Source organism: Ornithorhynchus anatinus, unplaced genomic scaffold (genome assembly GCF_004115215.2).
Source record: "Ornithorhynchus anatinus isolate Pmale09 unplaced genomic scaffold, mOrnAna1.pri.v4 scaffold_264_arrow_ctg1, whole genome shotgun sequence".
In the NCBI taxonomy this organism is placed as follows: domain Eukaryota; kingdom Metazoa; phylum Chordata; class Mammalia; order Monotremata; family Ornithorhynchidae; genus Ornithorhynchus; species Ornithorhynchus anatinus.
The window spans coordinates 497,560-509,696 of NW_024396743.1; the positions used below are offsets into that span (position 1 = coordinate 497,560).

General features: G+C 65.5%; 1 protein-coding gene across 1 annotated transcript; it reads right to left on the reverse strand.

Moving 5' to 3' along the window:
- Positions 1–495: 495 nt before the first annotated feature.
- On the reverse strand, positions 496–11,734 carry GRIN2C (glutamate ionotropic receptor NMDA type subunit 2C). Its single transcript, XM_039911005.1, is given in 15 exon segments — positions 496–2,664; positions 2,749–2,843; positions 2,845–3,369; positions 3,637–3,872; positions 3,968–4,155; positions 4,589–4,749; positions 4,966–5,195; positions 5,345–5,470; positions 5,595–5,748; positions 6,109–6,274; positions 7,427–7,638; positions 7,746–7,860; positions 8,248–8,846; positions 9,605–10,028; positions 11,656–11,734. Coding segments are annotated over 14 exon segments (3,600 nt in total). The 5' UTR covers positions 10,013–10,028; positions 11,656–11,734; the 3' UTR covers positions 496–2,279.
- Between the last annotated feature and the right edge of the window lie 403 nt (positions 11,735–12,137).

A 12,137-nucleotide genomic window follows, 5' to 3' on the forward strand; every position in this document is an offset into this window, starting at 1 on the left:
ATGTACAGAAGAGCCGTGGGCCTGAGGGCGGTCTGACCATCGAATGTCTAAAGGTTACAGATCCAAGTGCATAGACGACGCAGAAAGGAGAGGGAGTAGGGGAAGAGAGGGCTTAATCAGGGAAGGCTTCTTGGAGGAGATGTGATTTTAATAAGCTGGTGTTTTTGGAACCAGAGACAACCCCCTGCTCTCCCTTTCTGCTCACCTTCCCCTCCAGACCCCCTCCCCCGGCTTGAAGGGCAGCCACCTTCCTCTGGGGTCCCTGGTCACAGGTTCCCGGCTCCCCGTCCCCTTCCCTTCCTCCTCCGGGCCTTAACCCGGAGGCCGATGGGGGCCACCTGCGTTTTTGTGTGAAGAGCTGCCGTCCCTCCTTTTCTCGGGGCCGGAGAGGAGGTGGAGGAGGCTTCAGAGACCGGACAGATGGCAGGTAAGTCGGAGGCGCGGGTGGGGGGTCTTGGGGACACCGTGCCAGCCCTGCACCGCCCAGCTGTCCCGTTACGTGGACGAGGCCAGTCCGACGGAAGGAGGGGAAGGAAGGAACACTCCAAAGACAGGGAGAGGCCGCCTTCTCTGCAGAGAGAGGGGGAAACTGAGGCAGGGAAACCAGAGGCCTAGAGAGACCTAGCGCAGGTCTGCCCCGCAACGCATTTAGCCTCCTCAACTCGCCCTCCCGGGGGTTGGGGCGGGGCAGGCTCGAATTTGGGGGGTCCAGGTGGGGACAGTGCAGGAAGGGGGCGTGAAGCCGAATATCCGCCTCTCGCCATTCGGGATGTGATGTCTTGCAAGCTCCCGGGCTCGGCTCCAGCAGCGGGCGGCGGGGAGAACCCTTCCCCACCAACCCCGCCTTTCCGTCTGCCCCACCGAGGGGCGAAGGGCAGGACCCCAGGCTTTTTAATCCTTTCATCACCGAGGTCTCTACCCCAACCCCCTGGGGCAGAATCAGGAGTCAAATGTTCTAGCTGGGTCCACCACCCTGTCAGGAGACAGGCCCGAGAGAGAGGCAGGTCGCCCTGGGAGGCTGGGGGCGCCCCGACCTTCTCCGGGGCTGAGGGGAAGGTGGTGGGAAGGATGAAGGGACTCCCGAACTACAGGTCCGGGCTGCCCCCCGACCCTTGCCCGCCACGGCATCCACCAAGCTTGGGCTCGCAGCCCCAGCCGGCGGCTGCGGCGGCAGGAGGACGACGGGCCTGAGGCTGGCAGAGCTCCATGCCCCCTGGCCACCTCCATTCCGGGCCCGGTCTGTGGGGAGGAGGGAGAAGGGGACGGTCCCCGGCCACTGTGGCGCAGCAGCTCCTGGGCGTGTGCGGGCAGCTGTGCTGGAAGACCCTGCTGGGCGCCGCCATAGCCTGAGTCCTGGGCGGGAGGAGGGGAGTGGGGACACTTGTCAACTTGGACTGGGGGGCTAGCGGAAGGAGGCAGTGGGTGGGCGGCGGTCTAAGTGCCCGAAGGCTCTCTCGGCTGCTTAGTCTTCCCCTCCCCCAGCCCTAAACCACCAGGCCCCGGGGCCCACTGAGTCACCCGCGGTACTATCCCCAACCCTAAGTCCCCCGGGCTGTTGCCTCCATGGCCCTCTTCCCAGACTTTTTCCCATCCCTTCCCCTGCACTCTGCCTCTCCCTGGGACTCTTTCCCCCCAACCCCTACATACAGACACATGCACCTGCGCCCCCCGTGACTCTCCGCCCGCCACCCCCGCTGGGGAGGCCATGCGAGGCAATGGAGCCTCGCGGCCTCGCCGAAGAAGTAGCAGGGCAGGTGGCTGGCTCTTCCCCTTGGTCAGGGCAGAAGAAGGCAGTAGGGGCAAGTCCGACTTAGTCCGTGTTTGTTTAATAGCTCACGCGGGACTCTGGGATTGAGGCTCGGGGACCGACTTTCAGAAAGGCAGCTTTGCCCCAGAGCCTTCTCCCATCCTGGAACCTTTGATGCCCTAAAACTTGCCAGGAGCCACCGGGACCATCCTCGGGCCGCCGGGCCCCCACTACCATCGCGCGGGGTCGCTGAGGCTCTGAGTCGTCCCCTCCCCGCCGAATCCCGGACCGACTTTCCGCAGCAACACCCCCACCCCCTCCCGGGTCAGAGGTCAGTGGAGTTACTCTGGTGACGGTGGAAGGTGTGGGATTCGGTCTGCTTAGCAGTAGCAGGGGCAGTGGGGAGCCAGTGGGGTGTAGAGAAGACCCGAGCTCTGAGAGTGGCTCGTACCCCGATGGGAGAGGTTCACCCACTATCACCCGGGCCCCTCGCGGCTGAGAGCCCTTCTGTCCACCCCCGAACCCCGACCACTCACACCTCCGATTCCAAGCTGGAGATGCGCCGCCAGGCCCGAGTCCCTGGAGGGCCGTGTGCCCGGCTGACGGCGACCTCCTCCTCCTCCTCCTCCCCCCCTGTCCCGGACTCCCACCCACCTCGGTCCCGGTAGCCGACGCCCCAGGTCAGGGTCCTCTGTCCGCGTTTTCGCGGCCCACAGGGGCCCTGGCTGGCACAGGGAGGGGGTGGCGGGCAGCCCGACCCCCAGCACGGGGTCAGGTTGGCGTAAGTATGGGGGCAAGAGGGCTCGGCGTGGCCTCCCTCCCCGACGGAGGGCAGCGGCCGAGGCTGCCCAGGGGCCCGGCGGCTCCGGTCAGCGCGGGGTCCCCCGGGGGAGCTTCCAGCGGGGAGGAGGGCGGGGAAGGGGCAGAGGCCCCGGGGCGGCACCGGGCGGCGCCGCGGCGAGGGTCGGGGCGGGGGGCCGGGCCGGACCTCCCGGCTCAGCCGCGGGCCCCGGGGGGACCGGGCTGCCCCGAGCCGAGCCTCCCGCCGGCCCAGCTGCTCCCGCCGCAGGAGCGACAGATCCTCCGGCTCGGGGGGGCTCCGGGAAAGGCGGGAGGCAGGGGCGGCCCGAGCCGGGACTCCCCGGGGACCGGCGCCGCTCGGAGAGAGAGGAGGAGGAGAAGAGGCGCCCGCCCCGTCCGGGCTCTCGAAAGAGGTCCGGCAGGGCCCTCTCCGGGGGCAAGAGGTGGACCAGAGGCTGAGGGGCGCTGCTCACCACCACCAGGCCTCGGGGGCCCCCCGGACGCCTCCCGACCCCCAGTCCTCCTCCGCAGGGAGGCCCGGGAGGGGCCGGCAGGAGCTGAGGGGGCCGCGGCGAGTAGGCGGGCGGCGGAGGTCGCGGGACGAAGGCGGGCGGCGGGGCCTCCCGGCGGCTGCCCCAGCTCTCGATGGTGCGGGCGGCCTGCTCCAGGGAACTGTCCACGCCGGCCGTGCTCACCAGGGCTCGGGCCGTCTGCAGCAGGTTGAGCACGCTGGCCTGGGCGGAGCCGGTCGCCAGGGCCGGGTTGCGGGGCGGCGCGGGGCCGGCCAGGTTCTCCACCCCCCGGAAGCAGCTGTAGATGCCCTGGGCCGGAACGGGGAGAGGCCAGCGGTCAGGGCGGGTCGGGGAATGTGCCTCTATCTCGTTATAATGTACTCTCCCAAGCGCTTAGTACAGCGCTCGGCACACAGGAAGCGCTCAGCATACGATTGAACGCATGTACGAGTCGGGACGGCCGGACTCTCAGAAGGCGCCCCTTAGGGGCTTTCCTAGACCAAAGGCGGGGGGGGACGGGGGGGACGCTGAGGCCCGGGAGAGCCCTGGCAGGGACAGTGCCCGGGAGACGCTCACCCTGCTGATGGCCAGCAGGAAGTCCAGCGGCGGGGGCCCCTGGGGGACCTGGTGGCGCAGTCGCCAGTAGACCAGGTGCTCCCAGGCGAAGACCAGCAGGGACAGCCCCATGGCCACCAGCAGCATGTAGAAGACCCCCGCCATGTTGTCGATGTCCAGCTTGCTGCTCATCACCTCGTTCTTCTCGTTCTGGCAGATTCCGGACAGCCACGTTGCCTGTAGCTTCTGCGTCTCCCCTGAGAGGTGGAAGCCGGTTCAGTGCCCGGGCGGCCCCGCCACCGGCCGCCCCCAGAGCCCTCCCGCCCCTCCCGGCCGCCCCCGCCCCACCCACCGTCCCCCAGGAACTGCAGCAGGGCCAGGTCGATGGCCCGTTTCCAATGCGAGCCCTTCTGCAGAGCGATGCCGTAGCCGGTTGTGGCAAACACCTTCCCGGAGCCGATGGTCACTAGTTTGCAGCCCTCGTCCTTGCCCGCCATGTAGTTGAGCACGGCCGCGTCGTAGATGAAGGCGTCCAGCTTCCTGGGGCGGGGCCGGGCCGGGGGGGGAAGGCGAGGGCGGTGCCATGAGGGCCGGGGCGGTGCCGCCCTCCGCCCGGGGCCGCAAGTTCCCGCCCTCCATCAGGGACCTGTCAGCTCACTCCAAGGGGGGCTGCGGACCCTTGGCCTGCTCCGGAAGGGAACCTGAAGGGGCCCTGCCTCGGGCCCCAGAAATCAATCAATCGATCAATCGGTGGGACTTATTGAGCACTTACCGCGTGTCCAGCCCTGCACTGAGCGCTTGGAAGTGTACCATAGACTAGGTAGACATGATCCCTATCCTCGAGGAGCACCGCGTGCCGAACACCGCACCTCGGCGTTTAGGCGAGTACTAGGACATGGATCCTTGCCCTCGAGGGTCTTTACAGTCCCCTCTGGCCTGGAGAGGGAGGGCAACTGCCAGAGTGAGGGCTCACCCCATCTTGAGGCTGGTGAGGGCCTCCTCCACGGAGCGCTGGTTAAACCTGGCCATGTGTGCGTGCATGGCCCGGTAATTACTGCGGATGTTGCGTTCCGTGCTGCCGTTGGGCACAGTGCCGAAGCGAAAGGGCGGGTACTGCTCCTGGGGGCGCTGGAACTGCGGGAGGGGCCGGGCCCGCGTCAGCCCAGACCCCTTCCGGACCCCTCCCGGCTCCCCTCCCCCCGACCTTCCCGTCACTGAGTGATGCGCGGTTTCTGGGGTCGCTGGAACTGCGCATCAGCCTCCCCCGGAGCAAGGCGCCCCAGGTTCTGCCCCTTGCCCCGGGCCCCGCCCCCTGGCCCCCAACCCCACCCCAGGTCCCCTCCCCCCGACCTTCCCGTCGCTGAGCCCCGACACGGTATCTATGTACTGCTCCTGGATCATGAAGGCCGCCAGGTTGGCCGTGTAGCTGGCGAGGAAGATGACGGCGAAGAAGGCCCAGACCAGGACCATGATCTTGCTGGTGGTACCCCGAGGGTTCTCGATGGGCACCGAGTTGTTGAAGACCAGCGCCCACAGCAGCCACACGGACTTGCCAATGGTGAAGGAGGAGCTCCCGGACCCTGCCGGGAGAAGGCGGAGAACGTGCGGGGAGGTCCCGGGTCGGGGGGGCGGGGGTCAGAGGGGCTTGGCCCAGGGGAGAGCAAGGGCCGCCCGGACCCAGGACTCTCCTCCTCCCCCTCGACCCCAGCCGCTCCGCTCCCGCACTCACTCTTGCCGCTGGCGAGATCGCGGTTGTAGCCGCCGGGGCTGAAGTACTCAAACATGAAGACGGTGACGGCCACCACGGTGAGACCCAGCGCGAACATCATCACCCACACGGAAGGGCTGTACGGCTCTGGGAGAGGGTGGGACGAGATGGGGGGGGGAGGGGTCCTCTGACCTGGGACACCTCCCACCCCACCTCCCCTCCGGCCTGGGCCCGCTCTGCCACCCCGCGCCTCCACCCCAACCCGGCTCACCCAAGAAGGCAGAGGGGGAGACGGTGCCGTTGCTCCGGGCCACCATGACGCTGATGCCCGTCTCCACGAAGGGCACGGAGAAGTCGATGATCTCGGAGCGCTCCTCGTTGATGGTCAGAGAGCCGATGGCCATGTCCGCTCGCCTGTAGTACACCTTCGAGTGAAGGAATAATGGGAGCGGTCGACTCCGACCCTGCTCTCCCCCGAACTGACCCCATCATCCCGGGACAGTCGAACCCCCATAGTTTAGCCGATCCCTGCGGGGGGCGGCGGGGGGTGCCCTAGCAGCAGAGACTTGGGCCGACCTGGGGAAGTAGACCCTTTTTAAGAGGTCGGTGGGGGCTGGAGGAGGAAGGGGGGTTCGACTCAGGACCCCAAAGATGCCCCCAGCAGGGGATTGTCTGGGGAGCCTGTAGGGGGAAACACAAGTGGGATGGGAACCCGGGGAGGTGGGTCCTGGGGGGGTCTCTAAGCCTCGGGACCAGCACTGGAGGGGGGCAAGGGTTGGGCCTACCTCTCCAATCATGCCGTTCCAGACGCCCCGCACCTTCTTGCCGTGTTTGCCGTTGGTGACCAGATAGAGGTCGTAGGAGAACTTGACCACTTTGGCCAGCTTCCTCAGGATGTCGATGCAGAAGCCTTTGCAGCACAGCTTCGTGTAAGGTTCCCCAGGCCCATCACTGCTGCAGTGGGACAGACCAAGGGGAGAGACCCCCCGGGGGAGAGACCGAAGGAGGGGGTTGCCGGTCAGCCTGGGGCCAGACCAGCCAGCTACCTCTGCCTCTGCTCCAGGAGAAATGGGAGATATGGAGAGGAAAAGGGAGAGAAGAAGGGCAAGGGGGTGGAGGGGATGGAAGAGAATGGAAAGGTGAGGGAGAAGGGAGAGATGGAAGAGAGGAGGAGATGATGGAGAAGGGGGAAAAATAAGGCAGTGGAGAGAAGGGGGAAATGGGCAAGATAGGGGAGTTGAAAGGGGTCAAGTAGGCTTCAGTTCTGCCAGAATCCATTGATCTAAAGCCTCAACGTGACTTTTTTGTGGTAACTGTTAAGCCCTTACTATCTGCCAGGCACTGTACTAAGTGCTGCAGTAAATAGAAGCTATTGATTTGGATGCAGCCTCTGTCCCACATGGGGCTTAATCCCTATTTTACAGTGAGATAACTGAGGCACAGATAAGTTAAGTGACTTGCCCAAGGTCACACAGCAGACAAGTGGCAGATCTGAAATCTAAACCCAGGTTCTCCTGACTCCCAAACCCAAGCGCTAACCATTAGGTGATGCTGCTTCTCTAGCGACCGCTCCCCTGCTTTCAACCTTAATTCATTCAATAGTATTTATTCAATAGTATTTATTGAGCGCTTACTATGTGCAGAGCACTGTACTAAGCGCTTGGAATGAACAAATCGGCAACAGATAGAGACAGTCCCTGTCGTCTGACGGGCTTACAGTCTAATCGGGGGAGACGGACAGACGAGAACAATGGCAATAAAATCCCAGTCCTACTCTAAACCAAACCCAAACATTAACCCCAACCTCAAACCTAGTTTGAAATCCAACATCAACCCGAATTTTGAATTTAACCCCAATGCTAATCCCAATCTCAAGCCTATCTTCAGCCCCAGTCCTAGCGCCATTCTGTCCTAATTTTAACCCTAATCTTAATCCTACCCCAGCCCTAACCCCACAACTAACCCCCACCTGCTCCTGAGCACAGCCCTGACCCCAGCCCTGACTTGTGAGCACCTCCTCCCCGGCCACAGTAGAGAGGCCCCCTCGCCCCTTGGTCCCTCGGCCCAGCCCGGGGGTCCCCCGCCCTCCCCCCGTCCCCAGACCTGGCCGTCCCGTTGCCCTGCTGGCGGCAAGGCACGGTGTTGGGGACGCAGCCGCCGGTGGCCGGGTCGGGGTGCTCCACGATGATGAAGGGCCGCTCTTCCAGTGTGGTCACTGTCAGGTGCCGGCTGTCCACCACCGGCTGCAGGAAGGAACCGTAACGGGGCCACACCGGGTACTTCATGTGGATTATGCCCCGCTCCCAGCGCCCCACCTGCGGACACAGGGTGGACGGGCAGCGGACCCAGGAGAGGGGACGCCTCCCAACCAACGGAGGCCCCCTCCCCACCATCAGAATCCCGTACCCTGGGGCGCCCTCACCATCTCCCAGAGCCGGTGCCGGTTGAGCGAGATGACGACCATGGAGGGGTGCCCGAGGTAGCCGCCGGCGTTGAAGGAGAAATCCCGCTCTTTCCAAGTGACGTTCAGCAGGTGCCTAAGGGGCCAGGGCGGACCGTCCCGCGGTGAAGGGGTGGGCACCGCTTCGGGGTCCCTCCCGAAGAGCCCCCCTAGGATCCCCACGGGCTCAGCCCTCCGAGGGACCGAAGGAGCAGGAGGAGGGAGAGGACCCCAGCTCTCTTTCAGACCCCCCGTTTCCTGCACTCCCCTCTTGTTCCGTTTAGCCCTGAGGCCCCGACCCCGAGGCTGAACCAACCTCCAGGCTGGGTGGCCAGGGCCGTTCGGCGGGGGAATTGAGGGAAGCCCGGGCGGGTCCGAGCCCAAGATGCGGGTGAGATGGGAAGGATGAGCCTCATTGCTGATGGGGTCGCTCCCGGCCTCCCCCGCCTCTCCCGCTCCCCCGCTCGGCCTCCGGGATCCCCACCTGTAAAAACCGTCTCGGGCGGAGCCGGCGGGTCCGGGGGTCTCCCGGCAGTCGCGGGCCGGGGGGGGCAGAGCGCCGTAGCGCCGCCGGTAGCTGTGGGCTCCCAGGGCCAAGATGGTGACCCCGTCGCGCACCTTCTGAAGCAGGTTCAGGCGCCAGGCGTCGGTCACCACGCTGATCAGGCCCACGGGGAAGACGGGCGGCGGGGCCTCCGTGCTGCCCACCGCCACGCTGGGCACCACCCACACGTAACCCGGGCCGAGGAGCCCGGCCTGCCCGGCGGCGGCGAACAGGACCTCGGCCTCTTCCCGCGAGCAGTAGGCCACCAGCACCTCGGTGTCCAGCTGGCGCAGCAGGCGCTGGGTGCTCGAGCCTGCGGTCCCCGGGCCCAGCTCCAGGGTCAGCGTGTCCTGCAGCTCCCAGCCGAAGTAGCTGGCGTCCGTGAAGGCGCGCACGCCCTCCAGGAACAGGCTGTAGCCGGGGTGCAGGCTGGTGATGACGGAGAACGAGCCCCAGTTGTACTCCTCCAGCACCTTAAACATCACCTGGATCTGCTGCTCCAAGGAGACCCCCAACTGGAGAAAGGCTGAGCCGGGCTCCTGGGGGCCGCCGGGGCCAGTGAGGGCGAGAGAAAGGGTGAGCGCCAGGGTGGACTAGAAGCCCTCTCCCTCCCAGCCCCTCTAGCCTCACCATTCTCCCCCAATCCTCCCCAGACCCCAGACGCCTCCAATCCCCAAGCTCTCCCAGCGCCCATCCTCTTCCTATTCTCAGCCTCTTCGTCCTTCTCGAGTCCTCCCACAGCCTTCCATCACCTCAGTGCCGGCCAGCCCACCCAGGCTTCTCGAGCCCCCTTTAGGCCTCCTCATTCCCCGTCGCCTCCAGAATTCAAGGTTTCTCTATCAGATCGATTTTACACCGAGAAGGCTCGTGGTCTACTAGGAAGAGCCCGGACCTGCGGGTCAGAGGCCTCTAATCCCTACTCTGTCAGTTTCCGGCTGTGTGACTGTGGGCAAGTCGCTTAACTTCTCTGGACTTGTTTCCTTTTTTTTAAATAAGGATTCAGTGCTAGTTCTCCTGCCTACTTGGACTGTGAGCCCCATGTGGGACAGGGACTGTGTCCGATCTGAGTAAATTGCATCTAACCCAGCGCTTAGAACAGTGCTTGACACATAGTAAGCGCTTAACAAATATTAGTATTATTATTATTAATGATAGTAATAATGATATAAAAAGACCAGAAGCCCCTTGAGGGCAAGGAGCGCTCCATTCTCCAAGAATAGAGCAGCACGTCTGAGATGGAGCCCCAGAGCTTCTCCTCCCAAACCGGGGTAAGGTGGCAGGGAAGGCAGCCGGGCACCTTGGGGGTGAGGACCACTGCGGAGCCCCCGCTGATGCTGACGATGGGCACTCGGGTCTGGGAGGAGACGAAGTCGAGAAGCTGGGCCACGGCCTCCGTGCCCACGTTGTCCTCGAAGACGACGCCGTGGACCTGGGCCGTGCCCAGCAGGTCGCAGAGCCGCGTCAGCAGGGTGCCGGGGTTGGTGTCATTGACCACGACGGGCAGCGGCCGGACTTCCAGCGGCAGGTCCACAAAGCCCTGCGGGCTGAGGCGGGGGTGAGCCGGGCTCCGTTCCTGCCACAGCGGGCCTGAGCCGCCAAACACCACCGCCACCGTCACGGCCGGCTCCCCTGCGCCCGGGCCCAGCTCCGCCACGGAGCCCAGGAGGGAGGTCAGCAGCAGGGCGGGGGCCAGGGCTCTGCCCATGTCTACCAGAGGGCACCTGCAGAGACACAGCCCGGGCCAGGGAGAGGCTCAGAGGCCAAGAATCAGCCACAGCATCACCCGAAAATGGGTACTGGTCGGTGGGGGTGGGGTCAGGGCAAGGGGGTACATTCCCCAGGGGATCCGCCCCCGCTGCCCACTCCTTCTGCCCCGTCATCCTCCCCTCTCTGCCCAGCCCCACCCTCCCCCTCGGTCTTGCCCTACCTCTGCTGCCCACCCACCCTCCCCCTCGGCCTTGCCCCCGGGGTTAATAGGCAGCCGGCCAGGGCAAAGAGTGGGGAATCATCCTGAGCTGCTTCTGGGCTCCAAATTTCAGGCTTCCTTTCTTTAAAAGTGGCAATCAATCAATCGATCGATCACTGGTATTTACTGAGCGCTTACTATGTACTAAACTCTTGAGAATACAACAGAGTTGGTAGGCACGATCCCTGCCTACAAGTTTACAGTCGATCGGGTGAGATGGACATTAAAATCCGTTACGGATGGGGAAATAGAAGAGTGTAAAGAAAGGGATTTAAGTATGGTGGAGCCGGGGTTCCCCCTCTAGAGAGCTCAGTGCTGGGAGAGGGCAGCCCTGAGCGGGCTAGGGGAGGAGGCAAAAGTGGGAAGTGGGAAGGGGAGCATCCAGCTCTCCACTCAGCTACCCTTCCCTCTCATTGCCCTTTGAGAAGGGGAAGAACGGAGGCCCAGAAAGGGAGCCCGTTGTGGGCAGGGATTTTCTCTCTATACTGCCGTATCGTACTTTCCAAGCGCTTAGTTCAGTGCTCTGCACACAGGAAGCTCTCGGTAAATAGAACTGAATGAAAAAATGAAAAGACCCTGCCCCAGCAGAGAGCCCTCCTTTCCCTTCCCGTCAAGGGCCCGGGGGTGGAGGTGGGTGACTTAGTCGGAGGGAACCCCCCCGCCCCCGATGCCCCGGCTACCGGATGCTCCTGCCCTCCCCCGCGCCCCCGACCCCCGGCAGGAGTCTCTGGCGCTCGGGCTGTGAATTTCCGGGGCTATTTAGGTCGGCGATAAATAATTCATAGGGAAGGTGGCATCCGTTGCCCGGGCGGGGGCCACCGTCACCTGTCGGCTCAAGGACACCGGCGCGACGCTGCGGCGGCGACTCCCGGCCCCGGCCCGGCTCCTCGTCCCCTCTCGGCCAAGCCCGGAGGAAGCCCCGTCCCCTCACCGCCTCCGGGGCGCGGAGGGGCGGCGAGCTCCCGGACCGGGGGTGCGGGGCCACTAGCCCCGGGGCCACTAGTCGCCCCTCCGGACGGGGAGTCTGGCGGAGGGCGTCCCGTCGGACAGAGGGAAAACGGCAGCCGGGACACCTGGGTCTCTAACCTGGGCTCTCCCAAGGGGCCGGGGACGGTTTTCTCGCATCGGGGCGATCTGGCCGCCGACCTCACGGACCTCAGCCCCCCGATCTCTGCCCCTTGACCCCGGGCCCCGGGTCTGTCCGCCGCTCCGGCCCCGTTCTTCGCGCCCGGACCCCCGGGACCCTCCTCCGGGTCTCCGGCTCTCGCAGCCGGTCCTGTGCGCGCCCTCCCCGGCTCCCTTGCGCGCCCGCCGTCGTCTGGAGTTCCGGGAACCGTCGGTTGGCAGAAAAGTTGTGGCCCCGCCGCGCCCCCCGCACTTACCCCGGGGGTGGCACCCCGCTCCGGACGCTGGGCTCTCCAAGCGCAGCGCTCAGTTCCTCGGGTCGCCGCCTCCTCCCTGGAGCGGCTCCGGGGGTCCAGCTCCAGGGCCGGGCGGGACGGAGGATGCGGGCTCCCGCGGGCTGTCCCGCAGCCTCTCCCGCACCGCTCCTCCCCGTTTCCCCGGGCCGCGGGCCGAAGCGTCCCGAGCCGCTCGCTTTGCGCTCAGGCCAAGAGCCAGAAAGGCGCCACCGCGGCACTCCCGTGCCACCGTCCTCTCCCTCCGCCCCCCGCCCCTACCAGGAGGGGAGAGGCCGGGCCGAGGGCCTCGCTCCGGCCCTCCCCGCCGGCCCGCACTGTCCGTGCGGGGTCCGGAGCGCCTTTGAAGGGAGGGGGCTGGAGGGGGCAGGGGCCGGCTGAGCTCAGCCGTTGCGAGGAGGGGAAGTGGGGCAGAGAAAGAAGTGGGCAGAGTCACGGCCCTCGCC